Below are 18,637 nucleotides of genomic sequence, written 5' to 3' on the forward strand. Positions count from 1 at the left end.
TTCGGTAATATTATCGGTAACTCTTACGAACAACTACTGTTACATAGCATTTTTGTTGGGAAGATAACACAAATCACAGTAGATAGATTGTGTACATGGTAATACAAGATAAGTGACTCATAGCTTCCCTGTACTGTTGTTTACACTCTCTGTTTATATGATAGGCCCGTGTAATGATCCAGCAAGGTGTTTGTTGCACATTGGTTTCCCGTCCTATCTCTCGACATTTTATAGAATCGTGTTGGCGACAGGTCAGATTGTTTAGGCGTGCTTTTTGTCATAGTCATAAAACACACAATGCTCTGCAAGCATGTACTAACATTTCTTTTCAATAGTACTGGTGCACAATATAAAGCACAGTCATTGTCAATCAGAAATTGAAATAATCACGTGACACAATTTTAATGAGTCATTTATAAAATTTGGTCTTATCATTTATTTCTATGCAAAAAGACACTTTATAATCAATCAATCAAATGGAAACCTTTACTTTAGAAATGAACCTGTTAGCAGTGGAGGTCCATTCAGACTTACCTTTATGATGGTGTCACTGATATACTGTTGGAAAAGCTCTTTGGTTGCTTGTTTGATGGCAAGATCTGTCAGATCAGAAGTGAAACGATTTACAATCATAGTCTCAAATGTCTGGAACGACATTCCGTCTTGCAATGAATATGAATGGATCGCGTCGTCAATTTTTGCTAATAACGTCACTTGACCTGTACTTCCTACGAAAGTTTCTATTACGTGTTTTGCCTCATCGACGTGAATCTTCACAGGAAGAAGAGGCATTCCGCTCTCGTCCTCCTCCGAGAGGAAGTTGTACACCCTCCACAATTTATAGCAGGCTTCCTCAGGGAGAGCCTTAAGATTCTCCATAGAACCTTTGGGTTCTTTTTTAACTTTGAAGTATAAGACCCAGCAGTTCCTGTGTACTTCCTCAAGGTCATTGTCTGTCAAATTCAGTTTCTCTAATGTGGCATTGTCAACCTTGCTGAATAATTCCTCCTCCAGAATTTTAATGAATTCTAGGTAAGACAAGTCATTCGTGCTGTTCTCCTTACTGAGGATCTCCTCCGCTTTGTCCATAGACAGTACCAGGCCAATTGTCGACGTCAACACCTGCAATCGGGATTACAAAAAGTAATTACACCAACTTATCGATGCCGAGTACCATACGCTATGTAAAGAAGGTAGAATTTTACAATCAACAGTTAGGAAACTAAAAAAACATTTGAGTAAAACCATCGCAATATCACTTTACTAATAATCTAATTTGTTACATAAAGAGAACACGTGACGTGACAGACAAACCGATACAGCGCTGCGCCATAGATCACGACTAGTGTTTATTTGACAAAGATGTCTGTTACGTTGAAGCCTGTCTACTTTCAATTTGCGTATCAATGAATGTTTGATTGAATTGTCCAACTATACATGACAACACTAATATGTATATGTATATATGATAACATGAACTACACCACAACATCATCGTGAGTAGGTAATTCCTGTAATGTGTTGTATTATATGTTATCAAACCAAACACACCACTACTAGGACTCTTAAACGGCGGGTGTAAGACTTTCTACAGAACATGCGCTGTATACAAACCGGAACCGGAATTACGCGGTACAGAGTGACTACATACAGGATAATACACCGGATAGAGTGTATACATTTTGACAACGACAATATAGCGATGATATAAAACCGCATACAAACCATATATCACGAACAGAGCAATAACAATACTATAACGACCATATATATTTGTGTAACTGCGACAATATAGTATTGATAAAAAAACAATATAAATGATACAACAAATATGTTCATGATCCAGCAACAGTATACATGTATTAATGACAAAATAACAATGTAAAATTAAAATATTGATAATTTAAAATTGACATTATATCAATGGCATGTCAATGTACTAATGCATACAGACATAATAATATGCATTAGTGATACAACAGCAATGGGTCAATACATGTTAATCATAATGTGGCAAAAATAACGAGAAAGCGACAATAAAAACTATTACCGACTACAGTTAATCGTGACTGACCTTGAGTTGGGACTTCATGACCTTGCCAGTGGAGATATTGGAGAGCGTATCAAAGACATACCACACGCTTTTACGTGTATCCTCCCTTAGTCGTTCCATCGTCTGCCGCGGGTGTTTCCCGCCACTGGACCGCTTGGACGGCCGGCCTAGCACGGGCATGATTTGCTGTGGACAAAAAGACAAATTTATTGAAATACTGCATATATCCTACAGCTCTCAGTATATGACTAATGTCAGTTCACGTCCACCTAAAGGCGGTAGAGGCGGTAACTTGTGACGTTATGGTACGGTGTTCTTTCAGAAACGCCTTTGTTTACAAACCTGTGCTCAGTTTGCACATGTTATTGATGTCCCAGTGATATTTTTGTGGTCGTGTTTGGTGAATGTTGCTTCAAAACTGTATTTATATACAGAACATAGTGTTTCGATATCTGTCAATATTTACTAGAATTACAATAATGCCATTTTACAACTTTTACATAATGAAACTGTAACTAGTCCAGTGCCATTGCCTATCTATCGATAAAACGATCCGCAATGCTAGAACGGAATCGATTCTGAAGGTACCCTAGCACAGGTTTGTTTGGCAATGGTCTCGGTGTCTGACATTCTGCTACCACTAACCCTCCATACCATCGCGGGTTAGATCTACGTGGAGCAGTGCCAGGTACTGGCCGTAGGTCGGTGGTTTCTCTCCGGGAACTCCACGTTCCCTCCACCACCAAAACCTGGCACGTCCTGAAATGACCATAGCTGTCAATGGGACGTAAAAAACACAAAACAGACCAAACAATTTTGAGAACATCAGGAAGTAACCTTCTAAGTAGAATAACACAAGAAGTTAAATGCAGCCAAAATCAATGTGAACGTTCCATTGATTTAAAATACAAAATTGTATAAGTGTGTACGATGTTATCTAATGTCATGTTTATTTTGGCCGCAGGTAAGAACTTTTTATGCAACATGAGCTTCCGATAACAGCGCGCACACACTATATACATATAATCTAATTTTGCGTTTTAAATCAACAAATGAAGAATTCAAGTTACTACTACACAATACAGATGAAGGTTAACGATACTTTGTTATGTTCATGAACGGTAAATATTTTGTCCCTATTAACTATACAGAGTCACGCCTGAGAATCATCCCAACTAATCCACATTGTCTATATATCAATGACATCCATATCACGCTATCTGACCAAATGCACATCCCGGTGGGAACATAAAATAAATGATATGCAGATGATTGAGTTCCTACTTAAATGTGTGTCCACAAAGCAGATTATATCTAACATCAATATACTAATGACACGTTGTGTAAAATGGTCATACATTTCATAAATACATGACTATGAGAATGTCTCTGTATTATATCTGTCATTGAACATTTGTGAGTCTATAAGGACATTTTTATTTGTTTTTAACTTTAAAAAATATAACAATAATTTAATCTCAATTCAAGTGTTTACCTTTATCCAGGTATCCATCACCGATTATCTGTATCAATGTCTCACATTAATAACCCTGTGTCTAGACCTTCAGAAGAGGTAACAATGCACCTGTATCCAGATAGTCTGCAGCGATGGCCCCACATTAGTTCGTGGACTGAACTCTTCTGTGCAATCACTAGTATGCTATACTACCGGTATATAGGAGCACGTTATCGCCTGTTTGACAGGGTGCTATACTACCGGTATATCACTTAATGAACTACTGCATTCACTGATCACATAGTTGTCACTAGGCAATTAGTGACATCCTTCCTCCTTCGTTGTTCAACAACATGATTTGTTATCGTAATTCACTGTTATATATCATTTCCATTATCATGACGAGTAACAATACAGTTAATTGAGGCAATACATGAAGTCTGCACTAACCAAACAATAAATAGATACCTGCGTAAATACACGGAAGATTTTCAAAGGTTAAATGAATTGTTATCATAATCATTGTAATGACGAGGTTGTCCGTTGTACGTCATAGCTTACACTTGAAACGAACAGGAAGTGTTCGCTACAAACGTACGTGAATAACAAGTCTTATTTCCGAACAGGATACTATATACATTTACCTACATAAAGGCATATGATAGATTTTGATACACATGTATGTATACATGATAGTCCTTAATACACAGGTAAGTGTAGGATAGTTTTACTACACAGGTACAATCAAGCCCCTAGTATACAGGTAAGTATATGATGGTTATACCACACAGGTACGTACCTGATAGCCCCTAATATACAGGTAAGTGAAGGATGGTTTTACAACACAGGTACGTACATGATTGCCCTTGATATACAGGTAAGTATAGGATAGTTTTACTACACAGGTACGTACCTGATAGCCCCTAATATACAGGTAAGTATAGGATGGTTTTACAATACAGGAACGTACATGATAGTTCTTAATATACAGGTAAGTATATGATGGTTTTAACTACACAGGTACCTACAGGAAAGTCCTTATTATACAGTAAGTATATGATATTTTATACTCCACAGGTATGTATATGATAGTCTCTAATATACAGGTAGGAATAGGGTGCTTTTTACTACACAGGTACGTTCAGGTTAGTCCTTGATATACAGGTAAGTATAGGATAGTTTTACTTCAAAGGTACGTACATGATAGTCCTTAATATACAGGTAGGAATAGGGTGCTTTTTACTACACAGGTACCTACAGGAAAGTCCTTATTATACAGGTAAGTATATGATATTTTATACTACACAGGTATGTATATGATATTTTATACTACACAGGTATGTATATGATAGTCCCGAATATACAGGTAGGAATAGGGTGCTTTTTACTACACAGGTACGTACATGATAGCCCCTAATATACAGGTAAGTATATGATATTTTATACTACACAGGTATGTATATGATAGTCCCTAATATACAGGTAGGAATAGGGTGCTTTTTACTACACAGGTACGTACATGATAGCCCCTAATATACAGGTAAGTAAAGGATGGTTTTACTACACAGGTACGTACATGATAGTCCTTAATATACAGGTAAGTATATGATGGTTTTTACTACACAGGTATGTACATGCTAGTCCTTGATATACAGGAAAGTATTGGATGATTTTTACTACACAGGTACGTATCGGGTAGTATTTATTACACAAGGTTTTCATATAAAAACGCTTACTGAACTGGTACATTTAAGACAGTATTTACAAGACAAAAGCCAGTCACGTTGTTGTTTACCTTGGTAGTAAGTATATTTTACGACATGGTTCATTGCCTGGGTGTAAACCTGTTTCAGGCCTTACAGCACCATATAGTAGTTCCGGGGGTTGAACAAATAAATACATTACAAAAATAAAATTGGAATGTGTCATTATTGTCAAAATCCAGTGTGTCTTACACTCCAAATAAGGTATCAACACCACAAGGTGCCACAGGACGTGATTATACGGCGTGTACGGGAATTACAAGTAAGGAAACAGCATAATGAAAAGCTGATTAAAACTTAAGAGAAATCAACAATAAGTGTTGCTATACTGTCCAGTGCGTGTGAATGTGAGCCCCGTGTATGGTACATGAGTGAATGCTTTGGTGTACGTGCGGAGAGGGTTAGACTAGAACATGTGTGTTGATCGAGTTAAGAATTGTACGATGTCAGTGCAAGGTTTACGTACTTGAGATAAGCGTCTAATTCAATATTATATGTACCTCTTTGTAGCTACCATATAGATCTAGATAAACACCCTCGTTTCAATATTGTATTGTTACAAATAAGTCCTTCACTGCTGATTAAGTTTAATTATATGACAAAAAGCTTCCCCGTCATGAACAGCTAGTGATCCAAACACATTTGCCGATAACAATAAATTGTTCATATAAAATAAATTCAAACAAAAAGTGAAAGTAGAAACATGTCTGATATGAACTGATTAAAATCTAAGAACATTCAGAATATATAAATATAAGCTTAACTAATGAATATAAAGGAACAATAACAGTGTAAAATGTTTTGAAACTTTCCTTCTTCATCAGTGTGATAAAAATAAAAATGTTAATTATTTTAAGCATACATGCATGCCAAAGAGGACGACTTAAAATGTGTACTTACCACATTCTCTTAACCACCAAGGTAAGATAGACACGAGAGAAGAATTACCAGGCCAGTCTATCTAATGCAGAAACCTCATCATTTTACTTCATTCATGAAACAGTCGGTAGGACTGAGAATTGTAGGTTTGCTCGTTTCTTTTATAAATGGAGGATACCAGATTGTCTCGGAAATATTCATCTACATCTCATTGCTCATTTGACTTTTTCTTAGTATCTAACTTCAGACTACTTACATGTACGTAATTACGAAAGAAAAAAACGAAATTGAAATAATTGAATATTATCTTCATATGCGTAGAGACTCCGGTGACGCTTTATAATAGTAAGTCGCGTTCTGATATACACAATACAAAAGTAATGCCGGATAGATTAACGTGTAAGTGTGATGTCATTGTCCGATATACAAATATCACACAGCTGTTTACTCTACATCGTTTACACACACTGGCTTGAGATTAAGCCCCTATTGTCGAAAATCGTGGTTTATAACATTACCATAGGATCGTGATGAATGTATTTTTTACATATAAACTAAAAGGTACAAAGTTCGCTTGTCAGTGAGTGAGGCCATCACATCTGAATTTTAAACATTTTAACACCGAGTGAAGCCATCAGACGTCTGTAGCACAGGTTCTCGTGACAGACACAAGTCCACATACAGTAGTGTCACGTTTGAATAGTGATGTATTCCGTATCTTAATCATTTATACCATCTCACTGTAACCTATCTGATAAATCAGTTAAGAAATAGTTCAGAATTTTGTGTTCGTTAGATCCAATTGGAAACAAGTTCTCTATCATATAAAGCTGTATTGTGACGTTGTGCATAAGATAGACCGTCCACCATACCCTCATTAATGTCATGATAAATGTGCATGAGGTTATGTGATATCAATATGTTAACCTAACCTAACGTAGAGTAGCCCACAGGTCAAAGCGTAAAGTGTTAATTGTTCAATCCAAAATAAGAGATTTAGGTAACATAATATAGTGCACATGCAAATAGGTGGCTAAAGTAACTATCGGATCTGGGGTTGGGTGCTACAATCATTACGAACAATTTTCATTTTAACTCAATATATATACCTTCAATGCAATCTTAATAAGTTTATTTTGCAGATTTAACTTCAACATACGTTGTTTCTCGATCACTATATTGGGTTCAAAGTGAACACCGGAAACCCCAGGTCCCTCTTAACCCTGGTTTTGGCATTGATGAGGAAATCATTGTCACCAAACATGATTTACTTTAAGAAACAGAAAAACAACAACTGTTAAATCGTCTTCATAGGATATTTCCTGAGGGCGTGCCTTTGCTGGTATTCTGATATCACCAGAGCTGAACAAACTGGTCGAACTGAAAATCCAGACTATACCAGTGTTTAAATGATATACACCTGCCGTAGGCAATCGAAACTTACCTTGTTGACGTGCCCAGGTAAACCTTTTATAATCCAGTATGTTTTAAACTTCCTTGTGCTGGGTAAACATGTGAATTACAGTACGGTGTATTGACTGTACCGTTAAGGGTCGTTTAAAAGCATGCGGATACTACCGTGCGTCTTTTCATTTAGGGCTCATCCCATGCGTTTGTCATTTCCTACAGGCAACTGTCACCAGCCGTCACATACTTACAGTTCACCATCACACAAGTGTAAATAGTACACCTATACAGTGACACACACCTACCTTTGTAGTGAAAAATATCCCAGTGAAACTGATTACGTTGGATCAAACACACCTGTGTGAAAACACCTGTACGTTTCCTGACAATACAATCATGTAATAAAGCTTAAAGTCAATGTCAAAGTTCACATTGAAGTGGTGAAAACGTGTGCATAGACTGGCTGTCGCAGCGCACACTTGTTAAACACTTACAGTGCTCCATCCTCGGTATAACACAGACATGTTCCGCCTTGTGGTGTCATTTGTTAGATTGTTTTGGCTACTCTAGATTTGCTCTTATGTTTCAATGTATTGCTACATCCGGCTGAAATTCAAATCCAAAACTAATGTTGTCCTGTTATACACATTTTGATATAAAATAAATTTCAATGGAGAGTTATTGTCAGAGAGACCATGGTACCTACAGGTATTGTGTACAATAGTAACCGTCCTGTCTACACGCACACCTGTACCTGTACACATCAACAAACACGATAGTATAACACCTTACGACACACCTGTCCAACAATAATGGGTTACATCTACAAAGGTATTGAATGTGTAGCTATCGTACGTATATATACATATTTAAACGACCTAATTTAGTCTCGCTTACCTGTAAACGTGAGGTCTCACTAAATACTTCCTCTCATACATGTCTTTTAGAAATGCCCCTGTCGTATGCAGGCTATTCCCGAGACGGACATGATGACTGAATTATTTACCTATAAAACAGCTAAGAACCACGATTATGGTGGTGTAGACAAGTGATCAGGCAGCTATAAATAGAGGTTTACTTCCTGTCCATCTTAGTACCACGCATAGAACCCTGCTATCCACATACCTATTTATAATTACTAAACCTCAGAAGGGGCTAGCAGTCACTCATTCTACTCTGCAGAATGATATCATAGTACTTGACAAATACGAGGAAAATGTATACGTGACAAATAACCTCTCCTTGAGAACAGAACAACTTATTCCGAACAACGTGTATATATGTGTCTGGATTAAAAGAAAGGTAATTCACTAAGTACTTGACTTATGTGAAATCAACAGGTAGTGCATTATAAGCCCCAGTGCTTCTGAAAAAAGTATAAAAATGTTACTTAGAATTGTTTTGCTGTGTTGATATATTTAAAGGTCATACCACGAGTATTTCCCCACCGCGATCAGTTGAAAGGGTCACAACGCGAACATTTCCACACCGCGATCAGTTGAAAGGGTCATAACGCGACCATTTCCATACCGCGATCAGTAGAAAGGGTCATACCGCGAACATTTCCACACCGCGATCAGTTGAAAGGGTCATACCGCGAATATTCCCATACGGCGATCAGTTGAAAGGGTCATACCGCGAATATTCCCACACGGCGATCAGCTAAAAGGGTCATAACACGAACATTTCCATACCGCGATCAGTAGAAAGGGTCATACCGCGAACATTCCATACCGCGATCAGTTGAAAGGGTCATAACGCGACCATTTCCACACCGCGATCAGCTGAAAAGGTCATAACGCGAATATTCCCACACGGCGATCAGCTGAAAGGGTCACAACACGAACATTTCCATACCGCGATCAGTAGAAAGGGTCATACCGCGAACATTTCCACACCGCGATCAGTAGAAAGGGTCATAACGCAAATATTCCCACACGGCGTTCTGTTGAAATGGTCACAACACGAACATTTCCACACCGCGATTATTATTATAGTTCATTTTGATAGGATTTTATGAAATTAAACCACAACTTACACTTAACTAGCCTAAAATTATGTTGTGGAGGAAAAAACAGCTGAGCTCATTATCAAAACACAATTAGATTCGAACTTCATCCCCTTTTTTTTCTGCTTCAGGTAAGGAACGATTTATCTAATATAGTGCATATTGCAAATGGTTAGTACTAAGTGACAACATTGTGTACAAATTATAAGATGTTTATTCTTTAATCTTGATGGATCAGACTCATCTTTAAAACACTGGTATATGATGTTTATGAATTCAAGCAACTTTTATGACTACATTATTTCAGAAAACTAACGATGGGAAAAGATGCAACACAAGACTTATAAGAAGAATACAGTTATGATTTAAGCAGATGAATGAGAGTAAACAGTGTTCAGAAGTTAAAATTTCGACAGATAATATTTTACTCTTTATATATAAAAGATATTTAATCATAACTTAATTATAACATTCAAAAATCTCGGTAATGGAATTCACAATCAGTCATAGTAGAGCGATTGCTAGTAACTGTCTAGTACAATGCTTTGGAGACAACAATTTACCAAGGACAACTTGCAATAAATCCACGGGGATATACTTTACTGGAAATCTACAATCTAACACACGGATTACTAACTCATGCTTGAAAGGCAGGAACTTATTGAACTCGTTACTGAGTATCGGTTTACATCCAGACGGTCTCAGCCCGCTCACTAGTGTTGATTTCATCAAGCGGGTAATTATACCTAGTATAACACACGGTGTGAGTTATGGAACGACTACAGTCAGACATCCGCTGGCTTATCTGAACGAACTCAACGATATGCCTGTCGACGAGGTCTTGGTTTATCAAAGAGATCGCCAACAGCCGTTACAACTCAGTGTCTGAGAGTTGACGATATTTCAAGAGAAGTTGAAAGTAAGAAGTTGATGTTCTGGAATAAACTGTGTTATGGGGCCATGGCATTTAAGTGGCAGCTCCTGTTCATTGTAAGAATGAGCAGTTTTCTATATGGGTATCCATCAACAAACCAGCGAGGATTCTTCCCTGATTTAGGTACAATTATCATGAGGTTCAAGCTAGAAGGTCTTTTCCGGGATTTTATTATTAGTCCAGTGCAAATACCGAAGCATGCACGGAAAAGATTTATTGAACAATTCATGTCCCACTGGTACTTGTACAAATGGAGAGAGAAACTAAAAACGAAAAATACCCTTCAGATATACTCTCGTATTCATACAACAAAGGGTCCTAAACCATGGCTGCTTTTGCGTTTAAAATTAGGACAATTCACACGGGACCTTGTTTATCTACGGAAGCTATCAATTACTTGGGGGAATAATGAAGTTGTCTGTAAACTGTGAGCAAAGAAAAGTAATGATGTTGTAACTTATTTTTATTATTGAATGTCCAGCACTATATGAAAGTAGAGATGTCTTTTTAGAGAAAAATTGTCGACTGCATCAATGTGCGCTACTATGTTGCCTTTTCGCTCTCGGAATAGACTGATCGGGCCAATTTTCTTCTTGCAGATCGAACTAAAGTGACTTTACAGGATGACGATTGGGAAGAACTAATGATAACAGTTGCCAAAAACATCAAGCTGCTTTTGAAAAATATGAACTCTGCTCTATAAATTTTCTCATAATTTTCTCTAAATGTTGTAAATGTTGAAATTTGTTTGAAGGTTTATAATCTCTTATGAAAGAGGAAATCAAAAATGTCTGTCTGTCTGTCTGTCTGTCTGTGCCAACAGATGCATTACCAGAAATTATAATATTTGTTTTCAAACACGTCATTTGGTATGGTGGATAAGGAAACTATGTATTTATATCACATTAACATAGACCTGGCGATACCCCATGCATCCCCATCTATCTCAGTATCATAGTTCAAATTAATCGATCACCTTAACATAGCCCTGGAGATCCCCCATGTTTCCCCATCTATCTCAGTATCATAGTTCTAATTAATCGATCACCTTAACATAGAACTGGAGATACCCCATGTATCCCCATCTATCTCAGTATCATAGTTTAAATTAATCGATCACCTTAACATAGCCCTGGAGATCCCCCATGTATCCCCATCTATCTCAGTATCATAGTTCAAATTAATCTATCTAAACTTCACTACCAGAGTCACATTCATCCATGTGTGTATTTTCCAGTATTAGGCCCATGTCAGGTGATCTTCTGAATATCATGAGTTACCATTTTAGACAATCGGAAATAACGGTAAATGTTCCAAGAGGTGAGAGCGTGCAACTGGCTTACAACACATTGGTTGCTGGCTGTGAAAAGTGGGTTGGGAATAGTGAAATCGAACACAATATTTTACGCCATTGTTCTACAGAGCGCTGTCCATAGCATCGTTACAAACTGTCCAGATGTAATTGTTAAAAAGACTAGTATTTTTGCTGTCTGTAAAATAAGCCAATAGTGATTTTTTTTCCCCTAAATAAAGTTTTACCTGTGTGATATCATTTCTCACAAACTGCTGAACGATTTATTTTCCAAAGTTCTTTAGAACCTTAATTCATGTATAATGCTTTAAGTCGCGTACTGATTTCGTTATAATGTTATAATTGTATTGTGTACTTCAATGAAACTGTCGTATATAACATATCTGTCTTTACCGTTAACTTCCTGTGGAAATTAGTATCAGTACTATTTAGTATTAGTACTATTTAGTATCAATACTAGACTGTATTTAGTGCTATTTAGTAGTATTGGTATTAGTGCTAGACTGTATTTAGTGTTAGTGCTATTTAGTAGTGTTGATGTTTGATATCAGTGCTATTTAGTATCAGTGCTATTTAGTATTAGTACTGTATTTAGTATTAGTGCTATTAGTATCAGTGCTGTTTAGTATTATCACTAGACTGTATTTAGTATTAGTGCTATTTTGTACCAGTGCTATTTAGTATCAGCGCTATTTAGTATTATTACTAGACTGTATTTAGTGTGAGTACTATTTAGTATCGGTGCTATTTAGTATTAGTGCTATTTAGTATTAGTACTAGACTGTATTTAGTATCAGTGCTATTTAGTATTAGTACTATTTAGTATTAGTGCTATTTAGTATTATTACTAGACTGTATTTAGTATTAGTGCTATTTTGTACCAGTGCTATTTAGTATCAGCGCTATTTAGTATTATTACTAGACTGTATTTAGTGTAAGTACTATTTAGTATCAGTGCTATTTAGTATTAGTGCTATTTAGTATTAGTACTAGACTGTATTTAGTATTAGTGCTATTTAGTATTAGTACTATTTAGTATTAGTGCTATTTAGTATTATTACTAGACTGTATTTAGTATTAGTGCTATTTTGTACCAGTGCTATTTAGTATCAGCGCTATTTAGTATTATTACTAGACTGTATTTAGTGTAAGTACTACTTAGTATTAGTGCTATTTAGTATTAGTGCTATTTAGTAGTATTGCTATTTAGTATCAGTGCTATTTAGTATTAGTACTAGACTGTATTTAGTATAAGTACTATTTAGTATCAGTGCTATTTAGTATTAGTACTAGACTGTATTTAGTGTTAGTGCTATTTAGTATTAGTACTAGACTGTATTTAGTATTAGTGCTATTTAGTATTAGTACTAGACTGTATTTAGTGTTAGTGCTATTTAGTATTAGTACTATTTAGTATTAGTACTAGACTGTATTTAGTATTAGTGCTATTTAGTATTAGCGCTATTTAGTATTAGTACTAGACTGTATTTAGTATTAGTGCTATTTAGTATTAGTACTAGACTGTATTTAGTGTTAGTGCTATTTAGTATTAGTACTATTTAGTATTAGTACTAGACTGTATTTAGTATAAGTGCTATTTAGTGTTCGTGCTATTTAGTATTAGAACTAGACTGTATTTAGTGTTCGTGCTATTTAGTGTTAGCGCTATTTAGTATTAGTACTAGACTGTATTTAGTATTAGTGCTATTTAGTATCAGCGCTATTTAGTATTAGTACTAGACTGTATTTAGTATCAGCGCTATTTAGTATTATTACTAGACTGTATTTAGTGTAAGTACTATTTAGTATCAGTGCTATTTAGTATAAGTGCTATTTAGTATTAGTACTAGACTGTATTTAGTATTAGTGCTATTTAGTATCAGCGCTATTTAGTATTAGTACTAGACTCTATTAAGTGTTAGTACTATTTAGTATTAGTGCTATTTAGTAGTATTGCTATTTAGTATTAGTACTATTTAGTATTAGTGCTATTTAGTATTAGTACTAGACTGTATTTAGTATTAGTGCTATTTAGTATCAGCGCTATTTAGTATTAGTACTAGACTCTATTAAGTGTTAGTACTATTTAGTATTAGTGCTATTTAGTAGTATTGCTATTTAGTATCAGTGCTATTTAGAATTAGTACTATTTAGTATTAGTACCAGACTGTATTTAGTATAAGTACTATTTAGTATCAGTGATATTTAGTATTAGTACTAGACTGTATTTATTATTAGTACTATTTAGTATTAGTGCTATTTAGTAGTATTGCTATTTAGTATTAGTACTAGAATGTATTTAGTGTAAGTACTATTTAGTATCAGTGCTATTTAGAATTAGTACTATTTAGTATTAGTACTAGACTGTATTTAGTGTTAGTGCTATTTAGTGTTAGCGCTATTTAGTATTAGTACTAGACTGTATTTAGTGTTAGTGTTATTTTGTACCAGTGCTATTTAGTATCAGTGCTGTTTAGTATTAGTACTAGACTGTATTTAGTGTTAGTGCTATTTAGTATCAGGGCTGTTCAGTAGTATTGCTATTTAGTATTAGTACTAGAATGTATTTAGTGTTAGTACTATTTAGTATTAGTGCTATTTAGTATTAGTACTATTTAGTGGGTGTTTTAAAATGTTTTTTATTATCTTTCTGCAACCTATACATGATATATATTGACGTAATTAAGTGCATGCGTTGTATTACAATACTATTTAGTATTAGGGCAATTTAGTATTAATACTATTTAGTGTTAGTGCAATTTAGTGAAAAGAGAATGACGTTATTGTTCTCTATGCTTATACAAATTGTCGTTCAGCTACAGGAAATGAGGGTACATGTGTATTTGACCCTTAAGCAGGGAATTCGATACCTACACTTCACTTCGCACATGTACTTTGTCATGAAGTCGTGATGAATCGCCCACGTATAAATACCAAATTTTTTATTGCAAAATACAAAACCATCAGATTGACAGTTAATATGCTAAGTATCGTTTTTCGAATTACGTTTTATTCGGCATTTACGATTCTTTGAAATCCAAGGTTCCTCTCTCAGTACACACAATTTCTCTACTCCCTTCGAAAATATCATGACAAAATCGATGGCGCACGATTAGATATTTGATTGGTTTCAGGTTTATAAACTGGCCAGACGTTAGGCTGATACCTGTACTTTTTTGCAGATAACAAAGGAGTACATCCGACTTCAAACCCTGTTAATCTTACTGCCGCACAACTCTTTTGAAACATTGTATCATCAGTTGTGTCATGAAATAGGTTTTCACTAAGATTCATCAGTTCGTAAACGTGTAACATCAACGCTTTTCTTTATGCACAAACACATCCTCGATATCCATGGGTTACGCTCACTTTCGCTCTCTACACCCCAGGAATATGACGTAGCAAAATTGAAGGCACGAAGATAGCTGTTTGATTGGTCTCAGGTAAAAAAACTGACCAATCGCTAGGCTGATACCTGTCCTTTGAAGATAACAAAGGAGAGACGCCCGACTTCAAAGCATGTCAACTTTTACCGTTACGTGACCGCGAGATTCTTTTGATGTAAACTACTCTACTTGTCTCATCAACAAGGTGGCGCACACCGAGCCTTCAATTTTGCTATGACATATTCCAGAGATGTAGAGAGCGAAAGTGAGCGTAACCCCTGGATATCCAGGATGACACCAACAATGTACTTATTAAATGTGTCGCAACGTTTCAAAACCGACTGGTCCCTCTGTCAAGCTATGACAGAGTGAGAGATTTGGTTTCTTTACCTGTACACGGATGTGACGAAATTGTATATTTCATTCAATTCAATTATTTACCAGATGCACATTGCATATAGGCATATAGAAATATACATATTGAACAATACTCCACACATATTTTGTACAATGGCGGAGAACATATGCAATAGATTCAATTCCATAGATACGTGTAACAATCACAAATTCATGAAATATTTATAAGTTGGGAAAAACTTTTAACGAGCTCTTTAATTGTTTATGAAATTATACAAATAAGCCGTTAGCTAGCCAAATTTCTAGGAAATAACAAAACTTCAAAGTCAATCAAACAACCTGAACATAAAGGTACATGTAGCACGATTACTATATATTGCATAATGAAATGAGATTATAACTCTTTGTTAAGTATTAGACATAAATCTCAATCCCATTATAAACAGTAACAAGACGATCATAGCAAGACTTTGATATAGCTGAAATATTCATAATATACGACTTCTCTCAACAGTTGCTTGAATCAAGTACTTACTTTAATTTCTAATAAGTTTTAAATTTTTGCCAGACAGTAACGAAATGAAACTCATCCTCGACATCTCCAAGATCACATAAAGTACACAGTCTCTGGTTTCGAGGCACTGCATTATATCTACCTGTCTCTATATTAAAGATTATGTGCTTGCAATCTTCATTTCGCAAGAATGCGTTTATATTTTCTTAATTGCGGTTTTGTAAAATACTGCTGTAGATCAAAACGGCCAACAATGTGTTTATACAACAAACGTATTGAAGATGTCTCAAATATGTTTCTCGTTTCCTGAATAAAGGTATCCTTTATACGTTGTATACATAACGATGAAAACTATTTCTCATTCGGTACATTTTGTGCCAACCACACATCTCCAAAACCCAACGTACACAAATCACGTCTCAGATGATAAATCCAATTTGTTTTACAATTTGGTTTCCTGTTTCATATGTCACTCGACTCGGGACGTTTCGCCAATCGATTGACGTGTAAACCACTGTATAGAATAGCACCAACCAAGTACGATTTTAATTTGGAAGGAGCAATTGAAACGTTAAAATATTCAGAGACATTTGCAACAAATCGACGACGAATAAAATCAACAAGCCCGGTGGGAGATGGGGATACAAGTAACAGACATGATGAACATATCATATAAAAGGAAAGAAGAATTTCGGAAGACAAATTGTATTCAAATAAAAGCAGTATTATTAACATTTATTTCTCATATCTTCTATTATATGAATACTTTCATCTTGGCGGCCATCTTGAAAGACGTCATCATGAAATGATGAATCACGGATAAAAAACCGACCCGACCCCAGGGCTGTCAGCGCCCATAGTACTGGGTTACGTATATATATCTTACCAGATATTATTATACTGATGCGTTACTTACAGACTTGTACACAATAACATGACAGTAAACACTCACCTCTATATCCTCCGTCATCTGACTACCGGGGCGACGTGCTAAACGACAAGAATGGTCCGTCTCCTTCCTCGTTGCCATAAGGTGGGTGGCGGGCAACCAGTCAACTTCCGTATGACGATTACATTATGTTCATTACCAGGATGAATTTGAGAAACAATAGCCACAGTTTTCTGTATGGGTTATCAAAAGTTCTCTTCTCTCGCACGTTTCTAGGAGATTAATATTTCTTGTCCTTCCCGGAAATCGTATAGATAGCATGCCTTTCAAATTGACAGGCTGTACATGCATCAATCCTGTCAGATAAAAAGAGTAGCTGGACCACGCCCTCCCAATCCAGGCAAAGATTCTGTCAAATTCTAATATATTCATATAATCAAAGAAACAACCTGATGAGAGCGGAACATAAAACAAAGCAGTTCCGTAAACATAATACAATTTATGTAATAAAACTGGCTGACAACGGTCTGGTAGTGGTCGTCACAAATACGGAAGTCTATACATATACTCAGGAGGTCGATCCTCCATTGAGTCTTTCTACCATAAAGGTCGACACCGATCTAACTTTAGAACATGTCAGGAAAAGCGAAAGGGGGAAGATCAATTAGGAAACAAACAATTAGTTCTTGTATTATATTGTATGAAGTGGTGAACATTATAGATTAATAAGATACGTAATGATGAAACGTATGAAAAAGTAGGTCTGAAAATAATACATTTAGAATTATTATAGTGGTCTTGAAAACACATGTGCAATACGTATATAAAGAAATAATTTGGCACATTAGTTGAAAACGTATTTTTATCATTTGTAATAAACAGCTCATGTACAAGAAAAATAGAAACAAAAATATTACAATAACCTAGACCACTTCATCCTCGATACTCCAGGGGTTACGCTCACTTTCGCTCTCTGTAACCCTGGAATATGTAGTTTTAGAACATAAGACTTTAGGGTATATTTTGCTTGAATCTCAGATGGAAAGAATTCCAAGTTGTTTGGAATTATCATGTGATTGCAGTTTGATTATAAAAAAATAAGACCCTGACTTAGCCCAGGATTTTAAGGGGTGGGAGCCAAAAAGGGTCAGATTGGTTAAAAGTTCTTCTTCTTCATACCCAGATACTCTACAACTAAATCCTCTTCATCAAAATTAAAAAAAAAGCACTACATATGTACCCCTGGGTAACCTATTGTTCTCTGGGAAGGGGTTAAGTTTTATTATATCATATCATAAGATTTCATTATTTCAGTTTATTCTGACAATTGCCCGCTGTATATACATGTATATGATATATGTTAGTCACTCCCGTGCGTCATTATGCCAGGGAAGCTACATATGGATTGTATGCAATATCTGGTTTTTGTCACATCACAGCAACAAATAACAATTGTATTAACACTCAAGTGACCGTTTAGGTCCATGGGTATTTTGTTATACTGTAAATGATAAGCCACTTACATTACAAAGAAGCGTATTCAGGAACAAATACAACTCGGAATTGTTTTATCATTGGTTGTATGGTGCATAGTCATGTGTATTACTGCTTCAGTGCAGATGTATAAGTGCATGGGCGGATTCCTAATACACTGTATACGTCATATGTATGTGTATCTT

At 35.7% G+C, this 18,637-nt stretch overlaps 1 protein-coding gene across 7 annotated transcripts in view; it reads right to left on the reverse strand.

Moving 5' to 3' along the window:
* The window catches only part of LOC110458537 (differentially expressed in FDCP 6 homolog), a 31,555-nt gene extending 14,310 nt beyond the window's left edge, over positions 1–17,245 (reverse strand). The window contains exons 1-3 of one of the 7 annotated variants that reach the window (XM_021510269.1): positions 17,022–17,245; positions 2,075–2,239; positions 535–1,122 (exon numbers count right to left, since the gene is read on the reverse strand). In XM_021510269.1, the coding sequence (XP_021365944.1) occupies positions 535–1,122; positions 2,075–2,239; positions 17,022–17,099 (831 nt within the window). In that variant the 5' untranslated portion in view covers positions 17,100–17,245. Of the gene's footprint in view, positions 1–534; positions 1,123–2,074; positions 2,240–3,548; positions 3,678–6,172; positions 6,608–7,595; positions 7,832–7,863; positions 8,033–8,052; positions 8,363–8,455; positions 8,596–17,021 lie in introns of those variants that run through there. The other 6 variants (XM_021510270.1, XM_021510275.1, XM_021510271.1 and 3 more) reach the window with 6 other exon arrangements.
* Positions 17,246–18,637: the final 1,392 nt, after the last annotated feature.

This window comes from Mizuhopecten yessoensis, unplaced genomic scaffold (assembly GCF_002113885.1).
Source record: "Mizuhopecten yessoensis strain PY_sf001 unplaced genomic scaffold, ASM211388v2 scaffold9651, whole genome shotgun sequence".
Lineage (NCBI taxonomy): Eukaryota > Metazoa > Mollusca > Bivalvia > Pectinida > Pectinidae > Mizuhopecten > Mizuhopecten yessoensis.